Source organism: Nuphar pumila, chromosome 2 (assembly GCF_984573655.1).
Source record: "Nuphar pumila chromosome 2, dmNupPumi1.hap1.1, whole genome shotgun sequence".
Classification (NCBI taxonomy): Eukaryota; Viridiplantae; Streptophyta; class Magnoliopsida; order Nymphaeales; family Nymphaeaceae; genus Nuphar; species Nuphar pumila.
In genome coordinates, this window is record NC_143250.1 from 46,886,320 (window position 1) to 46,909,180 (window position 22,861).

At 37.7% G+C, this 22,861-nt stretch overlaps 1 protein-coding gene across 1 annotated transcript; it reads right to left on the reverse strand.

Moving 5' to 3' along the window:
- Positions 1 to 3,085: 3,085 nt before the first annotated feature.
- Positions 3,086 to 5,406, reverse strand: LOC149845418 (non-specific lipid transfer protein GPI-anchored 9-like). Its single transcript, XM_089987884.1, has 3 exons — positions 5,127 to 5,406; positions 4,943 to 5,017; positions 3,086 to 3,180 (listed from the first exon to the last, which is right to left on the reverse strand). The coding sequence occupies exons 1-3, from the start codon at positions 5,404 to 5,406 to the stop codon at positions 3,086 to 3,088; spliced, it is 450 nt and encodes a 149-aa protein (XP_089844010.1).
- Positions 5,407 to 22,861: the final 17,455 nt, after the last annotated feature.

Here is a 22,861-nt window from a genome sequence, read left to right on the forward strand (position 1 = left end):
ATCTTCTTCTGAATTTTCTGAGTTAGAAGTAGCCTTAAAAGCAAGAGATTTCTTCTTGGGCTTTTCTTCTTGTCTGTCTTGAAGTTGGATCTCATATGCCATTACGTTACCAACCAAATCTTCAAGAGTGAGAGTGTTAAGATCATTTGCTTCTTCAATAGCAATGGTTTTTCTCTCCCATTCAGGAGTTAAACACCTTAGGATCTTTCTGACTAAATCCACTTGTGAATATTCTTTTCCAAGAGATTTCAAAAATGTTAGTTATATCGGTCATTCTAGTTACCATGTCCGATATAGATTCATTTTGCTTCATTTTGAAAAATTCAAATTTATGAATTAAAAAAGCAATTTTAGATTCCTTTACCTTTGACGTACCTTCGTGAGTCACGAGAAGAGTATGCCAGATTTCATTTGCTGTAGAGCATTGAGAGATGCGATTGAACTCTACCTTGTCAATGCCACAATATAATGCATTCATTGCCTTGGCATTAAGTAAAGCAGTCTTCTTTTCTTCATCGGTCCATCGACTGAAATCAATTGATGGAGTTTGGTACTTTTCTGAAACAACTCTCTAAATATCTAGATCCATGGATTGCAAGCATATTGTTATTCTTACTTTCCAGTAACCATAGTTTGTTCCGTCAAAGAAAGGAGGGCGAACAAAGAAGCATCCTTCTTTGTGCTGAGATGTTGTAGTTGCCATGCTAGATGATGATCAAATCAAAATAATAGCAAACCTGCTCTGATACAAAATGAAAGTGTACTAGGATCGAGGCAACAAGCACTAGAGAGGGGGGGTGAATAGTGCTTTTAAAAATAATCTGCGGAATATTAAAGGATTTTGCAATTTGAAAAGCAATCACACAAAGAACACAAGATTTTATCTTGGTTCGGTTTATCTCGACCTACATCCAGTCCCCAAGCAAAACCCGCTTGAGATTTCCACTATCAACCTTGTTAACTACAAGATCACACAGACCAAAACCGGTCCCACTTTCAGTAACAACCCTACTGAAAGCAAACAACTCCTTTAAACCAAGGAGTCCTTCTTTTTACAGAAAATAAGTAACAACTTACAATACAACCTATGAGTCTTTCTTTTGAATGCAAATGAGATGCAATTGGCTTTTGAGGTTGTTGAAATACTCTACTCACGAATTCACTATCTCTCAAAGTGATTTGAGTGAAAAACTGAAGTGAAAATATCAAGTGAGTGAGAAAACAAATACTTGAATAAATAGGAGTGAAAAGCAAAAAGTAAATGATTCAAATCGATTGAATTCCAGTTCTTTTTAGTGTACAATGCACTCATATTTATAGTTGAAAGATTCCATATGTTGAGAGTATGAAAGGGTGTCAAAACCGTCCATTTTGAATGATCAAAACGTTTGAAAAATGAAAAGACACGCCTTTTTGAAGTTTCAGGAAAACGACAAAATTAGTCGACTGAAACATCAGTTAGTCGACTAATAGTTAGTTATTAGTAGACTGACAGTTATCGTCGGTCGACTGATCTGTTAATCGAGCCGTTTGAAAATCTGAACTTTTGAAACTTAGTCGACTAGAGAAAAATTAGTCGACTGATAATATCATCAGTAGACTGAAAAACCTTTCAGTCGACTGCTGCTAAAATCTTCTGAAAAACAAAGATTCTGTTCGGTCGACTGATAAAAGCATTAGTCGACTACTGCTAAATTTTCAGAAAACACATGTTTTGTTCAGTCGACTGATAAAACCATTAGTCGACTGATGCTAATTTTCCAGAAAACAGACATTCTGTCCAGTCGACTGATAAAACCTTCGGTCGACTAATTTGACAAAAATGACTTTTTAGAAAATATGGTGCGAAAGGATTAGTCGACTGGTAAGTCTATTGGTCGACTAATAAACACGAAAATTTAAGAAAAGAGTTTTCTAAAAAGATTTTCATGAGGGGTTCTTTTAGAAAAGTTTTTCTAAAGACTTTTAAGGTGAAATACAACCTAAATATGCACTGTAAGTAAGGCTCTTACAAGAATCTAAGACTTTTAATGAATTAAACATTTGCACACTAGTCTTCAAAGATTCTTCATCGAATTCTTCAATTTCTTTATAGCCTTAGCTGAAATGCAGTTGATTCTACTTGCTCATCATCAAAACCTTGTTCTTGAAGTATCATGTATGGCTTCATTGTCGTAATATATATATATATATATATATATATAGAGAGAGAGAGAGAGAAAAGGTGGTAGCTAACTATCACCGTTTGGGAGAGAGAGGTGTCAACCCTTTAACAAACCTGAGCGTGGTGGCTTCGTGTGGGATAAAGGGGAAAGCCGATGCAGTTTTATGCTGTCAAGATGGTTAGGCAAAGCAAGCGTGGCTAGGTTAGGTCTCTGATCTTGAGGGCATTTTCTCCAGGTAAATATTTAAAAAAAAAGGATGACATCAGGTCATCTTACCTGTAGGTGGGATGAAAAGGGCAGCGATGCAAATGATCCGGATCCAGTATGGGCATTTTATGATTTTTAGCTGCTTCAACTCGACCTGGATTTAACTTTCCAGATTTGATCCTTTTGCATCCCTAGACAAGGGTAGGTTTTCAACTTTCATGTCTTTTTTGAAAGAATCAACTTTCATGTTGTCATGTCTGCAAACTCATGAACTGCCCAGTTGTATGTGCACTTGCATTGTTTAGATTGAATTGAAAAGGGTAACTGGATTTCATAAATTTGGCTTTAAAGGGTTGCACCAGGTGAATTAAAAAAGCGCCAGAACCACGGCCAATGACAGGTGTGAAAATTGAAACCAGTGAGTGGTATTAAAATAGTCACCTTGCCCACAAACTCACCAGCCCCCATAATCTGTAATATAAAATAATATCATTAACAAAATAAAGACAAGCAAGAAGTGCCACAAGCCTTGCCAAGTCAATGCAAACCACGACAAGAGAAACCAACTACACAAGAAGTACACCCCCACAATAACCAGTCACAGACAAAGACCTCAAGATGCAAATCGACACCCAAGTGAAGCATCTCAAAGATGAACGGTGCTCGATGGCAGAAGGGCGGTTATTTTGTTTGCAGGTGAAAATGGAGTTTGCTCAGAGGGCAATGAGTGATGCACAGAAGAACCCAACTGCCCACAATGGCTTCATGGTCCATGTCAACTTTGAAGCTACATTGTGTTTGTCTGAACCTGTGGGATTAATCACATATATAAGGAACATAATTAGCATATCAGAGTATGAAATTGCACGCCCAACTCATGATCCTATCAAAGTTGGTCTGTTTTTGGACTGTCTTAAGAATCTTAGGTCACAAATTATATAGACTAATCTAAAGGGTCAGGCCATCCCTGCCCATTGTAGCAAACAGTAAGGGTAGCCACATCCTTCTAACAACAACTCGACATTCATAATCATACAAGTGTTTCAACCAACAATACACTCGAAGCAAAAGAAGTTAAGAGAAATTCATTTCACACCATGAACTAACCAAAACTTCGCTCTTAAAGGCATGTTTGACTCCCTGTCCAAGTTAGGTCAGAACACCTTGACCAGGACAGTGGTCCTGTCGAAGACACACTGACCAGTTTGTCCCGGACAGGGTTTTTCTTTTCTTTTTTTTCTTTCAAACTGTCGTGTCCCCACTGTTCGAGGGGAAGTCGCAGTAGAAACAAAAGTGACCAGCGCGTCTGCACAGGCATGCGTCCATAGTTAGATTGTGCGTCTGCGGCATCCCGCGCGACGTGCATTCAAACACACCCTGAAGTCTTAAAGAGTATATGTAACGGGTGCACCTACATCCTCCTAATAGAAATCATCACTATTTTATAATGTTTGAGTCGTTTGTGTTGATTAAACCCTACAGATATGATTCACATATATTGTTTATTAGAAAACATGGTTATGTTCATGTAGCTTTGAAAACCACTTTAAAATTCAGTGGTGCATAATGTACCAAATTTCATGACTCGAATAACACGATTTTAGGACAAAAAAAATATGATCTTGGGGAGGATCTCTAGCAAATAGACCTACAGTGTCAGTTTGAGCAGATATAACAAGGCATCATTTGACCACAGAAGACAAACAAAAAGCAGAAACAGAACAGTAATAGAAAGCAAAACAGAACAAAGGTGAAAGCGAGACTCTGGTGACCAAGCCAGTGGAGATCGAACCATTCCATCGTAGCCCACGTGAAGAGTTTGACCCAAACACATGTTTCCAGCTAGGCACCAAATGTACCGTGTGTGTGTATATATATATATATATATATATATATATATATGCAAAATAGGGTTTTCACTGTGTTTTTTTTTTGAATTTATAACTGGAAGAGGCATGAAGACCTGGTTGCTCTGGCTCAGCCTGCCATACCTACAGTAGTAAAAACTCCGAGTCTAAGACCCCTGTCATACCTACGATCTTCTCAAATTCTGATTATACAGATGGCATGTGAGTGCTAGATTTCATTGGAATCAACATTTGGATCGTTTGATTGGTCACGTGGATAGGTTTTTATAAGGTTTGAGAAAAAAATGCTGAAAAGCCTATTTCGACCCATATTTCATGTTTTCATCTCACTCGCTCTCAGTGTGACAAATATCGCGAGATTTACTAAAATCTCATGATAATATCATGAGAAATTGCCTGAAAGTTTAAAACGGTAATTTCAAAATATCACGAGATTTAAAAAAAAACATAAATTATGGAAATTTTTTAATTTCTAGCGAGTTTTTGAAAAACGAGAAATTGCCAATAAAAACGTTTGTCACTATGCTCTCGCTCTCTACCAGTAAATGGGCGATAACTTGACACAAAACCTCGCTGACCACATGCGTAATTAATCACCACGGTGGTTTCTAAAACTAATTTAATCTCGTAAAAATCTTTTTTTTAAGGAAAAAAATCTTATTAATAATACTCGAAACGAAGATAGAGGTAGAGAGGGAGCACCTGAACTTGGTCCTGGTGATGATGGGGAGGCGTCTGAAGATGGTGCTGAGGATGATGCTGGCGATGCAGGTGTGGCTACATACAAAACCAATGAAAACAAAAGAAATATATATACGAGAGAGAGAGAGAGAGAGAGTTTAATTATCTCCATTTTCTAGGGAAACCAAGATGATGAAACACTTACCAATATTGCACTGGCTGAGATTGGTGTTGATCCCGCACAGAACGGGGATCTCAAGAGCTCGAGTTCTGTTGATTTTGAGGCTGTCGAAGAAGGCCGTTGAGTTGTAGATGTTGCAGAGGCAGGGCAAGTCCTTGGTCACAGCATTCTTAAGAGAGCTGCAGCAATTGCTTCCTGGCTTCACCGACGAGCTAGAAATGGAAGGAAGACAAACCGACAGATCATTGGCACAGGAGGGAGTGCTCTGCCCGCTCACCCCACCAACGATGGCTCCTACCACCATCACTCTGGTTGCTCCCTCCATCCTCTCTCTCTCTCTCTCTCTCTCTCTCTCTCTCTCTCTCTCTTGCGCCGAACCTGATTTCTTCCTTGTATCTGCCAAACCGGGGAGAAAGTGTTTGGTGGGTCTCCTTATTCCTTTTTAGGAGCCAACTTTTTGCCTTTTTAATTCCAGAAAAAGACCTCACGTTTTTTAATTTGCTGATATGAGCTTCTGTTCTGTTTATTGAAACAGAGACCTACTCTTACCATTGAGTCATTGACCATTATCTCAGTATTTTAATTGAGTCAGGTGACAACAATACCCTCAAATAACTAAAATATCTGTCCTATTTTGATGAGGGTAAGTTGGTATTTCTCAATTTTAAAGGGCAATATAAAAAAACTCGAAGGAATCACGTTTTTTAAGATGTTGGACCTTTAACTTGAGGCCTCTATTTGACAGCTTTTCAGAATCTGTGAGCCATATCAGCAAATTCAGAAAAGTGTGGCCAGTTTTTGGAATTAACGGCAAGATGGTTCAGCCCTATATGGCATTTTCCCTATTAAATATCCACCAACTTGCTGCCATTTCATCGATTTGGTTTAAATTGCATTAACCCAATTCTTCTGTTTTTTCCTTTCTTGGTTAACTTTCCCTTTGTGTATGAACTATAGAAAAGTATCAATAATTTCTTATGGAGGTCGCCACATGGAACTTCCCATGGTATGCCAATGACCTAAATTAAAAATGTAAATAAATAAATAAAGAAAAAATTTCCGTTTCAGACCCACATTTTACGTGATATTTCATATCAAAGATTATCCTTTCCTAAATCTCAGAACCGAACATCATGTTTCACAAAAAGTTTCAAGTATCAAGTAGGGTTGTTGCTAATCCGACCTCATCCAAATTGTCAAGTAAGTTTTGCAAAGTTCTTGTTTTACTCTTTATTAAAAAGAAATGATTGCCTTTTTTTAACCTTATGAACTACGATCGACTCACCCTTAGATATAGGGGTGTCAACAGGTCGTGTTTGGTTCGGACCCAGGTGAAACCAGACCTGGCCCCAATTTTTGGGTATGGTATCAGGTCTGAACTTGAGTCTAATCGGATTCACTATAAGAGAAACCATACCCGGACACGATAAAAACAGACCTAAGACCATACCTGGTAAAATAATATTATGATTTTTACATTGAAAATTTGCAGGTCTTGATAGGAACTCAGGTCAGGCGCGGGTCTGGTATAAAATTTCACAAACTATTCCCGGATCTATGTATTAATCAGAAATTTGGGTCTGGACCTGTGTCTTAATCGGGTCTTCTTATTTATCACCACACTCTGACACTATAGTGTTTGGTATGAGTCGGGTGCGGGTAAACCTGACCCGTTGACACCCCTACTTAGATATTATGAACTTATGAATGACTGAACCTCTTCTTCATAGATCAGCAGATTGGAGTTCGAATCGAAGTCTGAAATGAATCTCACCCTTATTTTAGAAAAGAAGAGTGATGGGGACATTGATGAAAGAGAAACAGTGAAGTGTCTTGCTGTTCTGTTCCTTTTGAACATTTCAGTCTAGATTTAATTGGTTGAGAATAATTGTGGGTCACACACTAGGGCCTTATTTAATAATTGTTAAATAAATTTAGGCAGGCTTCAGGAATTTGGAAAAGTGAGCTCTCTTTTTAAAGTACAAGCTGGATCTTGACCTTGACCCTGATAATCTTAGCTGGCACAGTTTGTCAGTGGGTCAATTGAGGTTTTTTTATGCACGTTACTATTCTTTAGAAGGTTCAAAAGAATGAAGGGGTGGCAGTGGTTTTAAATTTTTTATGACTAATGTTTTTTTTTCAGAGAAACTAGTGGGCCCGTTTGTTTCATGTAATTTTTTATAGAAAATTGGTGAGCTGGATTCTTTTTTCCTCCATTTTCCACCAGGGCTGCCTGGGAAACTAGAGGAGCAGGGCAGCCCAAGGTTTGGCTTGTGTTGGAAACTGGTGAAAATAAGCCCCGCAAACTGAACACCAACAACAGGTGTTGGGATCGTATATAGCTCGTTAACTAGTAACAGGTATATTTTATATACATTTTATATTATAAAGTATTTATGGTTTGAAGTGTTTAGCTTAAGAAAATCAGAGTTCAAATCCTGGTTCTTAAATTTTCAAAATGATGCAGTTTTTCTGTAAAATGAGCCAGTTTTGAGTTTCAATCATCAATAGGTTTATAAGAGTCTAAATTCTATTATTTTTAATTTTAAAAATGTATTTTATTTCTAAATGAGCCACTTGAAGCTCAGCCCATTTAGTTCAGGCTCGTCATCAGCCCAAGCTCAGCTTGGCTGACGATAAAAAATGAGTCAAGCTTGTTAGAGCAGCACAGCTAGGTCTCTGATCCTTGGGGTGGTTTCTCCGTGTAAATATAAAAACAAAAAGTCTAAGGTTTTTGCACATTGTTAAACCAATAAATTCAGAAGTTAGCAGTAGGGGTGGCCATTACCTGGCCGGTATCGGGTTGGGCTGGGTTTGGCTTTGATTAGATAATCGGGCCTGACCCCTGTGTTATTTACACAGAACCTCTGATAGTCTGGGCCCATTAACTGAGTTAGGCTTGAAGGGCTCATCCTGAGCCTGAGTATAGTCAGCACCCCCACAGGTAAAGATGTAAACAGTTTGGATTCAGATCAGAAGTAGGCAATACCATATTCGAATAATTGGATGTTGGCTAAACGGGATGGTGAAAAGACCATATCAGATCCACTTTTTAACATGTAAATAGATTAGGATATCTGTTAAATTTGGATATTTGTTGGATTCGGTAACAAAAAATCAAAATCATATCAGCATTAGACTATAATCAGATATGGTTTTGGCTTACCAAATGCAACTGAACCGAATCAAATTGCATGGGTCGGATATTGGATAAATTCCCATTCACTGGAAGCTCTACCCACAGATTAAGATCCCAATTCGAGTGTGTTGGCATCCAGTCATTGGGGCAGCTACCTTTGCAAAGTACTCAGCGGATGGAACGGATCTGCTCTCTCGGTTCGAAGTCAACTAGCAAACTGAACGTTCCACTGTGCTGAGAATCAAAGATGACTCGGCTTTTGCCAGGTTAACTCAGCCGAGTCTTGTAAAAATTATAATATGCATGATTTGAGTTTTAATCTAGTCAGACTTTGACTTAATCTGAGTTAATTTTATATTCTAAAGTTTCATTCCTTTTTTCCTGTTTTTAGATAATATAACATTTCTGTTTTTTACTTATTTTATAATTATTGTTAGAGATGTAAACGGTTCGGATTCGAATTGGGATCAGATGTGGCCAATACCATATTCGACTAATTGGATGTTGGCTAAAAGGATTCGAATTTAGAATTGAACTAGGATGGTGAAAAACTCGTACTAAATCCACTTTTGTACATGTAAAATATCCATCAAATTTGAATATTTGTCAGATTTGGCACCCAAAAATTGAAACCATATCCTCAATTATAATCCGATATGGTTTTGGCTTACCAAATGCAACTGAAAACAATCAAATTCGGTCAAATATCGGATAAAATCCAATTCATTGATATACTTGGATGTAAACAGTTAGGATTCTGATGGGATGTGGTCAATACCATCCGACTAATCCGATGTTGGCTAAATGGATTTGAATGGTGAAAAACACATAACAGATCCGCTTTTTTACATGCAAATGGATTCAGATATCCGTTGAATTAAGATATTTGTCGGATTCAGATGGTGAGAAATTCATACCAGATCTGCTTTTTTACATGTAAATGGATTCGGATATCCGTTGAATTAAGATATTTGTCGGATTCAGATGGTGAAAAATTCATACCAGATCTGCTTTTTTACATGTAAATGGATTCAGATATCCGCTAAACTCTGATATTTTTTGGATTCAGTAGCAGAAAAATCAAAACCATATCCACCTTGGATTATAATGAGATATAGTTTTAGCTTACCAAATGTAGCTAAACAGAATCAAATTTGGCCGGATATCGGATAAAAATTTAATTTATTGATATCCCTAATTATTGTATAATATGAATTCTTTTTTTTCCTTTTTACACTCAATTTTATTCAAGCCCATCTCTGAATTAAAGATTTTCCAAATGATAGACTTGGGCTTCCTCAAATGGATAGACTATGGTAGCATTTGGTAAGGGGAAGTGGGACGAGCCCTTTAGGGTGTATTTGACTCCCTTTAGGGTGTATTAAATGTACCCATTTTTAATCAGGTTTAACCCAACCCATTTTTAGTATATATATATATTATTTATTCAATGAAAACTAAAATATATAAACCAACAAAATATATATACACACACATTTATGATTTTTGAATAAACAAAACATGCTTTTTGAGATGAAAAAAATTGGTGCTTTTATAGCTATTGATTTTTGCATTTTTGGAAAAAACTATACAACAAATCAGATTCCAATGATTCAAAATTCAGTTCTTACTAAAATGACTAGATAGATCACATCCATGGTTCAGTTTGACAAAAAAGTTTTTTTTAGATACAAAAGATTATAGCAAACTTTAGCATAAGATATATATATATATATAGGTTAATCTAACATTAAACTATTTGTATTTAACATTAGATAGATTGAATTTTATTAAAATTTATAAATACCTTTAAAAGAATGGTATATTTGAAAAATGCATGCTACTTTTTGACGTTAAAAAGTAACTTTGATAGATTTATAAAATTACTTTTTGAAAAAGGTGTTTGACATTTCAATTTTTTCAATTTCAAAAGATCTATAATGCTAAAAAAGTAATCATACATTTTCAAAAATATCATTTTTTAAAGAATATTTTAGTCATTTTAATAAGGTTGAATCTATATAATATTAGACACGATTAGTTTCAAATTATATATATATATACATATAAAATTGAGAGAGATGAAAATTAATTATTTGATTGGATGAATACTTGTCAATGGATTGACTAAGATGCATGTTTATACGAGGAAGTCACTTCTTTTACAAGATTCATCTCAAAAAAAAAAAACATGAGAAGCACCAACAAAAACCAGGGCAAGTCAATGCAATTCATGTTTTGACAGACTAAATTCTTTATATAATTCAAACAAATGGGATTTAACAAATTAAACAAGCACAAGTCAATGCAAACCAAAAAGAAAACAAGATGGAGATACAAATCAAAGAGAAAAGGCCACAAGATGCCAACACCCAACTGAACCATCTCAAAAGATGAACGGTGCTCCATGCACAAGGGTGGTTATCTGTGCGTTGGTGAAACGATATTTGCTCATAGGGCAATGAGTGATGCACACAAGAACCCAAGTGAACACCATGTCTTCAGGGCCCATGTCAACCTTGAAGCTGCATTCTGACTGTCTGAACCTGCGGATTTATACATTAGATTATGAAATTTCAAACCCAACTCATGACCCTAGCCAAGCCAGTCTGATTTTCGATTGCCATTAGAATCTTAAACCAGGCTCTCTAACGGGTGAGGATAGAGTTGTGTCACCCGACCCGTACCAAACCCTGACACTATAAGGTCCAATTAAATATATAGAGCCGAGTATGGTTTGGTGATAAATAAGTACCGATTAGAATCCGGGTCAGACCCAAAGGGTCCAATTAATATATAGAGCCGAGTATGGTTTGTGAAATTTCATACCAGACCTGGGCCTGGCCCGAGTTTCGATTAAGAATGTCTGCAATTTTTTAATGCAAAAATGATAAAAAAATATTATTTTACTGGGTATGGTCCAGGTCTGGTTCATGTAATTCTTATAGGATCCAGCCATGGTTTCTCTTTTGGTGGGTATAATTAGGCCTGATCCGGACCCAGTATCATCATCTCAAATCTGGTTTGGGTCTGGTTCTATTGGGTCCAAACCAAACCCTACCCGCTGACACCCCTAGATGAGGAGGGCAGTCTTGGGGTTTTATGTTGTTGGGCATGGCAACCAGGACTTTCCAGCATGGCCCAACGCTGGTTCCCCATGTAATATATATATATATATATATATATATATATATATATATATATATATATATATATATATATATATATATATATATATATAGAGAGAGAGAGAGAGAGAGAGAGAGAGAGAGAGAGAGAGAGAGAGAGAGACGCGCAACCATTAGGTGTGCAGCTACTTAAGGGATCACCCTGTCCGTCCATCCACAAAAAAAAATATGAAAAAGGGGAAAAAAATGCTGTCTCCTTTAACTGTGGTTTCTGACTGCCGCTAAATGTCTCATTTTCCGCTAAAGAGTCTAAAATGCACAAAAAGCACGTTTTAGCATTTTTTTTTCGTTGTTTCCTCATTGAATTCTCTCTTCTTTTCATTTTTGTTTCTTCAATCTAACAGTAGTGCGGTCTATTCATAGGTAGTTGAGTAGTTCCCTAACATTTAAGTCCACGGGCCATGGGCCAGGGTTTTCGCAAAGAGCCGGTTGGCCCGGCCCATCAATTGACAGGTTGGGCTTTGGCAGGGCTGGCCAGGTCAATGGGCCCGTCCATTAGCGGGCTGGGCCGGGCCGGGCCGTTGATGTTTTGAGAAGGAAAAATATGGCCATCTGTTGAGTTGCCTCTCATTTACCTTCTTCATTAGCGGGCTGGGCCGGAACGGGCCGGGCCGTTGATGTTTTGAGAAGGAAAAATATGGCCATTTGTTGAGTTGCCTCTCATTTACCTTCTTCATTTCTTAAAAAAACTAAGTTTCCTATTTTGCTTATCTTCTTCCACCACAACAAAACAGTGGATTAGCGACGACCACACTCCGTCGCTAACCGACTTAGCGACGACGAGGCGACGGTATGCTTACGTCGCGAATTTTTCGACGCTAACTGGCGATGGAATAAATTCGTCGCTCGGTCCGTCGCTACTTGCGACGGAATAACGAGCGATGTATTCCGTCGCCAATCCGTCGGTACTAAATGATGACCTCGGCTTGGCGACGGATTTACGTTCGTCGCTAAGCCGTCGCTAGATTTATATGCATAGCGACGACTGTTTCCGTCGCTACGCCGTCGCTAGGTTTATATCCATAGCGACGGATGTTTCCGTCGCAAACACGAAAAAAAATTAAAAAATTTATTCGAAAATTAAATACCGAGAACGGTACAATTTATATTTCCTGTATAATTTATATTTCCTATAAATAAAAAACAAACTACACAAAAAATTCCATATAAAAGGAATCTACAAACAATTAATCGTTACACCTTAAAATTAACAAGTTTAATTATTTACAATTCAACAATTACAATTAGGAAACAAAAAAAATTAGAACTTCTTCAACACAGTTCTATAATCATCGCCAAGATTTTGTGCGTCTTCTTGTTCATTGCCTTTATCTGTCCCTTCAGCTCCGCTACGCTGATTATCGCTAGCAGCCTATACAAGAAAAGAACAGTCAGTATTGATAAACAAAATATAATGAAATAAATTACACATTACATGTGATTCTATCACGTGCTCATATGTGTTCTAAGGCAATAAAAAAAATTTATATATGATTATAGCATGCTCATATGTGCTCTAAGGCAGGCAAAAAACTCTATATGTGATTCTATCATGAATTATATGTGATTTAAGGCATTAAAAAATTTTTATATGCCATTATATCATGCTCAGATGAGTTCTAAGGCAGCTAGAAAAACTCTACATGTGATTCTACCATTCTCATATGTGCTTTAAGGCAGGAAAAACGCTATATATGTTATTCGATCATGCTCGTATGTGTGCTAAGGCAGTAAAAAAATTGAATATGTGATTATAGCATGCTCATATGTGTTCTAAGGCAGACAGAAAAACTCTATATGTGATTTTATCATGCTCATATGTGTTCTAAGGCGGGCAAAGCAAAAAACTTTATATGTGATTCTATCATGAATGATATATATTCTAAGGCAGTAAAAAAACTCTATATGTGATTTTGGCATGCTCATATGTGTTTTAAAGTAGTCAAAAAACTGAATATGTGATTATAACATGCTCATATGTGTTCTCAGGCAGTCAAAAAAATGAATATGTGATTATAGCATGCTCATATGTGTTCTAAGGCAGTCAAAAAAACTTTATATGTGATTCTCTCATGTGCTCATATGTGCTCTAAGGCAGGCAAAAAACTTTGTATGTGATTATAGCATGCTCATATGTGCTCTAAGGCAGGCAAAAAACTCTATATGTGATTCTATCATGAATTATATGTGTTTTAAGGCATTAAAAATTTTTTATATGCGATTATATCATGCTCAGATGAGTTCTAAGGCAGCTAGAAAAACTCTATATGTGATTCTACCATGCTCATATGTGTTTTAAGGCAGGCAAAAAAGCTATATATGTGATTCGATCATGCTCGTATGTGTGCTAAGGCAGTCAAAAAATTGAATATGTGATTATAGCATGCTCATATGTGTTCTAAGGCAGACAAAAAAACTCTATATGTGATTCTATCATGCTCATATGTGCTCTAAGGCAGGCAAAGCAAAAAACTTTATATGTGATTCTATCATGAATGATATATGTTCTAAGGCAGTAAAAAAACTCTATATGTGATTTTGGCATGCTCATATGTGTTTTAAAGTAGTCAAAAAACTGAATATGTGATTATAACATGCTCATATGTGTTCTCAGGCAGTCAAAAAAATGAATATGTGATTATAGCATGCTCATATGTGTTCTAAGGCAGTCAGAAAAACTTTATATGTGATTCTATCATGCTCATATGTGCTCTAAGGCAGGCAAAAAACTTTATATGTGATTATAGCATGCTCATATGTGCTCTAAGGCAGACAAAAAACTCTATATGTGATTTTATCATGCTCATATGTGCTCTAAGGCAGGCAAAAAGTTATATATGTGATTCGATTATGCTCATATGTGTTCTAAGGCAGACAAAAAACTGAATATGTGATTATACCTGAGAGGGACCTGGAATCGAAGATCCCCTGTTCAGAACAACATTGTTGATCTCATTTCGGAGAAAGGGGGCGACAGTGTCATGGAAGTGGTTATTCAGTGATTCCGTAACGATCTGGCGTACATCATCACCAGAAAGAATAGTCTGCTGCTTAGAGCTTATGTCGGCGCAAGAAGTCGGTGAGCCGTAACTGGAAGAAGCAATAACTGGTGAAGTGTTCATATTACTCTCAAACCCGAACACGCGACCTTTTTTGGGTTTACCTGCTGCAGTCACCCATGCTGTAGGATCAAATGATGGATGCTGAGTAGCGTCATCGCCATATATCTCTACCATATGTTGCTCATATGCCTCCTACAAAATAATGTTTAAAGTATACATTAATAATTAATGATAACATTATGATAACTTGCATATATATTGTAATGATTATTAATAGAATAAATACATATCGTTGTCGTTCTCGCCTTCTCTGATACGAAGACTCCCGTGGTCTTCCGTTTATGTGTTTCAACAAACACGTCCTTATATGGTACAATGCCTCCTTTTTCTGCTTCCTGCGAAGTTAAAGGACAAAAGATTTAGTTCACAAGTTTGCAACAATACTTATAAAATTAATATTATATATTGATGAGTTACCATTTTCTTCAGGTGGCTCCCAAATGTCTTAGATCCACCTGTGTGTAGATGGGCTTCAGACATTTTCGCTCGATTTTGTGTAGCCTTCGCAGAGCGATTTCGAAATGCATCTCCCGCCCACTTATCGCACATTTCATCCCAATAATCTCTCCTGATAGTAATAGGGTCATGGCCCTTCCACTGTAGTGGATCATCAATTACGCCAGATGCTTTTTTTGTTGCAGTTTTCATAATGTGCAGCATGTCTGCAAATCGATTGGCAGGCACCTTCTGTCACACCTTCCTTGCATCATTTCTTCTACTGTAGTTGCGAAGCGATTCAAAGCCTACACATATTTTCAGAAAGTTAGTAGACATTACTTAAAAAAATTAAATATGAAACACATTAACTATGAAGAACAACTGTATACCGTGAATGAGGATCACAATCTATCTAACACCTCCTTTGGGTACTCTTTTCATTGAGCAACCGGTCCTGGTAGATGTTGAAGAAGTGAATTCTTAATCTCCCGTACTACTTCTTGTGACTCAAACCTCATGCTGCACATGAATTGTTACACAGTAAATATCAATATAAAATATTTATAAGATATGCAATAATTGAAAACGAAATACTTACGGTCGATTATCAATATACACTATTCGAATGAGTCTTTTTGTGCCAGACTAAGAAGACCCTGCTTCCTGTGTTGGCTCCTGACTTGTGTGATCAACTGGTGTAGGTGGGTCGTGTATAGACGAAATATCATCTGTAAAAAAATACGTTAAAAGTTCTCAGAATGCGCATTTGAACTAATCAAGCATCCAATTAGTTAATCAATATACCTATCACAGGAGCCCGTGAAGATGAAGGTTGGGCCTGGCTACTACTGGATGAGCGACCACTGTAACCATCACGAACCATATTCTAACAAATAACATATGTCATACAATACAATCAAATAATTCACATCAAGTATTATAATACATTCAAGTCATTCGCATCAAGTATTACAATAATTCAAATCATTCATATCAGGTACTGCAATGCATTCAAGTCATTCACATGAAGCATTGCAATGCATTCAAATCATTCGCATCAAGTATTACAATGCATTCAAATAATTCAAATCATTCACATCAAGTATTGCAATAATTCAAATCATTCATTGTATAAATTACAATACATTCAAATAATTTAAATCATTCACATCAAGTATTGCAATGCATTCAAATCAATCGTATCAAGTATTACAATACATTCAAATAATTCAAATCATTCACACCAAGTATTGCAATGTATTCAAATCATTCGTATCAAGTATTACAATACATTCAAATAATTCAAATCATTCACATCAAGTATTACAATGCATTCAAATAATTCGTATCAAGTATTACAATACATTCAAATAAAATTTTTAATCATTCACATCAAGTGTTGCAATACAACTCATGCATTCGCATCAAGTATTACAATACATTCAAATAATTCAAATAATTCACATCAAGTATTACAATGCATTCGAATCATTCGTATCAAGTATTACAATACATTCAAATAAAATTTTTAATCATTCACACCAAGTATTGCAATACAACTCATTCATTCACATCAAGTATTACAATACATTCAAATAATTCAAATCATTCACATCAAGTATTGCAATGCATTTAAATAGAGGTTTGTAGTACAAGATTTTGCTCACTAGCTTGAGAATTCTTCCTCGTCACCAGTTTGACTTTCTTCTTCTTCTTCATTGTTTTCCCATCCACTTGGTACATCATTTGGATCACATTCCTCTATGAATGTTTCATCGGCCAATGGAGATATGACATGCATATCATGTGCAACATCGTGACTATAAGCGAAGTCAAAGACATCATCTGATTGATAATAATCATTGTCTTCAGCTTACTCATCTTCCTGTAACTGATCATACTCGGGGTATAGTTTAGACTTCACCTTGCAAACTGCCCACCATTCATTTCTATCTGACTTTTTTATACTCGGATTTGAAGTATAATAAACTTGTTGAGCTTGCTAGGCTAATATGAATGGTTCATATGTTCCAAACCTGGATTTATGATTCACCTCTACAATGTCTGAAGCTTTGTCGAGTTTTGTTGAAGTTGGATCAAACCAATGACACTTGAATAAAGTTACCCTGTTATTTATGCCTAAGTAAGTCAATTCCATTATTTCCTCTATAACACCGTAGTAATCATGTTCATTTTCACCGTAGCTGCTATCCTTGACACACACGCCACTATTTATCGTTGATTTGTGTATACCGTAATCTTTTGTATGAAATCGATAACCATTTACGATGTACCCGTTGTAGCATTGCACAACTTTGGTCGGACCATTTTTTAAATCACATATTCCTTGATCTTTAACATCACCATGGTGGACCTACTCACAGACATAAACAATGATTGTGATCATGATCAATTAAGTAACTTAGTGTTGTTTATAAGTACAAAATTTATGTTAGCTTCTTTACCAACTGTTTCAACCACTCCACAAACTTAGTTTCACATTCTTTTTGTACTTCTGCATCAGTGAGATGTGAAACTTCTCTTTGCAACTCCAGATCAAATCGTATGCAAACCACAAATACTTATATTACCGAGCCATGTATCTACATATAGAACATAAAAGGATTTATAATTGTGTTGCATCTACATATACTTACTCGATGTATGGGTCGATCGCTGAGCAATTAAAAAGAATATAGATGTGTGTTGCGTCTTGCTCTCGATCTGTCAATAGCCTTGATCGACAACTACCAAATGCATGCCCAAGTGGTTGAAATATCGACGGGGCGAACATGTGTAACGTGTTGGAATATGAGGTTCGAAGTACATAGATGAGAAATTTGAAATCTCTTCTAAAGTGTACGCCTCACAAATAAAGTCTTCTACTCTTGCTTTATTACGAACCTTTTTTTTAGGTCGAACATGCATCTGACAAGAATATACATTTCAAATTTTAAATATCTGTCATTAAAGAGACAAATATAAAAAAACATATACCTTTCAAATGGGTACATCCATCGATATTGCACAGGGCCACCAACCCTTAGTTCATATGGCAGATGTATGATCAAATGTTCCATAACATCAAAATATGCTGGCGGAAATATCTTTTCTAGCAAACAAACAGTGGTGATGACAGAGTCCTCGAGATTCTTTACATCTGATACTACGACCTCTGATGCGCACAATGTTCTAAAAAATCCGCTCAACTCAGACAATACCCCCCAATATAGGTTTGTCTAACATATCATGGAATGCTAGGGGTATCAATCGTTGCATAAAGATATGACAATCATGGCTCTTCAACCCATATAACTGTCATCGTCAGTCTTCACAGCCCGAGCAATGTTAGAGACATATCCATCTGGAAATCTCAGTTGTCTCAACCATTGACATACATGTTTTATTTGATTAGGTCCGAGCACGTACTTTGCCTTTGGTTTCAGTACTTTGCCATTATACTCTTTGAGTTCCAATTCTGGTCTTTTACATATTAATTTTAAATCCATACGAGCCTTCGGATTATCCTTCGTTTTCCCTTTAACATTCATTATTGTATTGAACACATTTTCAAACACATTTTTCTCCACATGCATCACATCCAAATTATGTCGTATCAATAGGGTCGGCCAATACAGTAGTTCCCAAAAAATAGATTTCTTCGTTCAATTGTGATCTTTCCCAAATCCACAGAAGGGTATAGGACATCGAGCATCTGTTAATACATCTGGAAAATATCACAATCTTCTTAAAATCTCTATGCCAGACAATCTTGAGGATGGACCTTCCGTTTCAGTTGTGCCCGCTTTAAACGCATTCTTTTGTCGTCGGAATGGATGGTCGCTGGGTAGAAATCGACGATGGCACTCAAACCAGCAAGGCTTCATTTCATGCCTCAATCTAAAAGCTTTGGAATCCTCTAAGTAGTACGGACAAGCCAACCTCCCATGTGTGCTCCAACCAGATAGCATACCATATGCAGGGAAGTCACTGATTGTCCATAGAACAACGGCCTTCATGTTGAAATTTTGTTTTTTTTGGGCATCATACGTGGTAACACCGTCATCCCACAATACTTTTAGTTCATCAATCAATGACTTTAGATATACATCAAGATTTTGGCCAAGTGAGGTCGGACCAGGGATCAACAGAGACAAAAAAAGATTTGGACGTTTCATACACAAGCTTGGTGGAAGGTTGTATGGAGTTACAAATACTGGCCAGCATGAGTATGGAGTTGATCTACCCCCAAATGGATTAAATCCATCTGTACATATACCGAATCTAACATTTCGCACTTCCATTGCGAAGTTCTGATGAGTACGATCAAAGTGCTTCCAAGCTTCAGCGTCAACAGGATGCGTGATCTTGTTTTCATCGTGTCGAACTTTATTTGCATGTCATCTCATGTGTTTAGCTGTCCTTGAAGACATATACAATCGCTGCAATCTAGGAGTGATAGGAAAGTAGCGGAGCGACTTATATGAAACTTCCTTTGATCTCGTGCTACCATTGCCTCTTGTCTTTGGCTTGAGCCGAGGATGCCCACATGACGGGCATGGTATGTTGTTTTCCTGCTCCTTGAAATACAACATGCAGTGATTTGGACAAGCATCAATCTTTTTGTAACCCATACCTAGAGCGTTGACCATAACTTTCGCACGATAGAAATTTTGTGGCAATTTCTCATCTTTGGGCAACATACTCTTCACAATCATGCACAAACAGTCAAAACATGATTGACTCAAATTATACTCGGACTTCAAATTCATTAGTTGAAGAACTACAGACAAGATAGTGTGACTCTCACAACCGTTCCAAAGTGGCTCATCAGCATCTCTAAGTAAATTATAAAATCTACTAGCTGCATCGTTTGGTGATTCTTCATCTACGACAGTTCTTACATCACTAGAACTCATAGCAGAACTCAGTTTTGTTCCTGCGACATCAAATATCAAATCCGTGTATGGATTATCGTGCACCACATTCACCCGTGCATCAAAATCGTTTCTAAATTCTTCTCCATGAAACATCTAGTTCTGATAATCACTCACAAAGCCCTTCCTGTATAGGTGATGTCTAACGCTATGAGGTTCTACAAACCGATTATTCTTACAAATCTTGCAGGGACACCTAATCTGACCTGTGGGATCCACTGTACTGACACTTGCCGTTGCAAATTCAATAAAACTGTCAACACCATCCATATATTCATGCGATAACTCATTGTCCACTATCCTACGGTACATCCATTCACGGTTTGCAGTCATTTTTTTATGAAGTTACGAATAATAGCCTAACGAATTAAAAGAGAATAATCAGAATGCTACGATGAAGAACATATCAAATTTATCATGCAATATATGATATCATACAATAACAAAAATTTTGATGCATGCATTGATAACTTAATATTTTCATGTGCAAACTATTAATGACACGATACAATCATTTGAAGCATGCTTTCATTATACAATTTCACATTGCAATACATTGTAATCATTCATATCAAACAAATGGCAAACATGTACCTACAACAAACACACTTCAATATTTCACTAACTACTACCATGCCTAGCATGGACTCCGTACTCCAAAAATAAGAACACTTCAATATTCATACATTAAAATCATGCTCAGCATGATCTCCGAAATCCAACAAAGCAACCTTAAATATTAACAACTAAGTGAGTGTGTGAACAATAAAGTGTTACATCTAATAAATTAAATAACATGTGATACACTTGCATCATTTACTCATCACGGGTATTTACCCGATTTGCATTATTTTTGTCCCTTACTTACCACAAGTGGTTGAGCACAAGCTGGTTCCGTTGAAAAATCTGCACAAAAAAATGTTGTTTTAAAATGAAGTCACCACGAAAAAAAACCGAAGCAAATAAAAACATCTTGCATAGGGCTTGAGAAGCCTAGTACCTAATGACCAACCGAAACCGCAGGGGGTCGACCCCCTGTAGGAACACAGAGGGTCAACCCTCTGCCGGAACATAGGGGGTTAACCCCCTGCCGGAATAGCAGGGGGTCGACCCCCTGCCGAAAACCCCAGGGGGTCGACCCGCTGCCGGAAACCGTTTCCGACAGCGGGTCGACCCCCTACAGGACACGACAGGGGGTCAACCCTCTGTCGGGGTCGACCCCCTGCCATACACGGCAGGTGGTCGACCCCCTGTCGTACACGGCAGGTGGTCGACCCCTGTCGTACACGGCAGGTGGTCGACCCCTTGCTGGACATGGCAGAGGGTCGACCCGCTGCCAGAAATGACAGGGGGTCAACCCTCTGCCGGGGTCGACCCCCTACTGGACACGGTAAGGGGTTGACCCCCTGTTGGAACCGCAGGGGGTCGACCCCCTGCCGAAACCGCAGGGGGTCGACCCCTTGCCGGGGTCGACCCTCTGCCGGTGTCAACCTCCTACCGGACACGGCAAGGGGTCGACCCCCTGACGGGGTCGAGCGCCTGCCGGGGTCGACTCTCTACCGGGGTCGACCCCCTGCCGGACATGACAAGGGGTTGACCCCCTGCCGAGGTTGACCCCCGGTCGGACACGTACAGCAGGGGGTCGACCCCCAATCCATTTAACGGTGGGGCCCGGAAATACTTGCGCTTCCTCCGGGTGGCGGCGGCGGAAGGTTGACGGAGATCGACTTCCGACGAACGGTGGGGGCCGACAGAGAGGTCGACGGGATGGATAGGGTGGCCGAAGGAAGAGGGCGACAGGAGGGAGAGGGCGGCGGGCGGGAGCGGGAGCAGCGAAAGAAGAAAAGAAAAAGAGGGATGGGATTAGGAGTTATGCGACATTTAGCGACAGATTAATTCCGTCGCTAAGCCATCGTAATTCAAAACACGAAAAAAGGTGACAGAATATATTCCGTCGCCCAGGCCGTCGCTAAAAAGCGACAGAATATAATTCATCGCAATTCCGTCGCTAAATGCCGTATTTATTACGACAAAATATTCTCTCGCAAAATCTGTCGCTAAGTAGCGACAGATTTTGCGAGGGAATATAATCTGTCGCTATTTTCGTAAAATTCTCCAATTATAGCGACGGATGCATTTCTCTCATTAATCTGTCGCTAAGTAACAACGGAATAATATCGTCGCTAAATTCTGTCGCTAATCAACTGTTTTTTTGAAGTGTTAAATTAACTTCTTCATTGTTGTGTTGTCTGTGTCATGTTATATTTGAGTTTCACAAGAAGGTAAGTACAGACGGGCTGCGTCATGGAAACTTCTATCTTTTTCTGTATTACTATTTTAACCAAAACAAGAAATATCATGTTCTAAACTGGCTTTTCACTCTCTTGATCTGTTCTACCTTGTAACTAACAAATGAATTTCTATTTAATATCTTCCTCAATCGGTTAACAAAATCATTTCTTGTTGGTCATTTGGTCCTTCATCCTATATCTCTCTCTTATACATGGACCATCAGGTAAAATTATTAATTTTGGTCAATTAGAATGATATATATATATATATATATATATATATATATATATATATATATATATATATATATATATATATAATGGGTGGAACCAGAAATTTTATATATAGGAGGTTCCGTGCGCGCACACACTGCACAGAGCTCGATTTCACTCATCCCCCACCTTCATACCCATCTTAAATCCTATATAGTAGGGGCCACGCAAGTGTGCATTGTTTGGATCAAATCAGACCCTATTAATGGATTTAGCATGGTTGATTTAGTAAGAATCGGCCCTTAAATACATGTTCTTTAATGAAAAATATGATTTTTTAAATCACAAAATTTTGTGTTTTTGTCAACCGTTGATTTTTTTTTTCTCCAAAAAAAAACGTGCACACAAGTCAGATCTAGGTGATTTAAATA

Bases quoted from the DNA above. Each gene is read 5' to 3' on its own strand.
- LOC149845418 (XM_089987884.1), bottom strand. From the start codon at position 5,406: ATGGTGGTAGGAGCCATCGTTGGTGGGGTGAGCGGGCAGAGCACTCCC. The intron at 5,018-5,126 runs GTAAGTGTTTCA...TTTTGTATGTAG, and splicing joins TCTCAGCCAGTGCAATATTG to CCACACCTGCATCGCCAGCA. The intron at 3,181-4,942 runs GTGCTCCCTCTC...TTAATCCCACAG, and splicing joins ATCACCAGGACCAAGTTCAG to GTTCAGACAAACACAATGTA.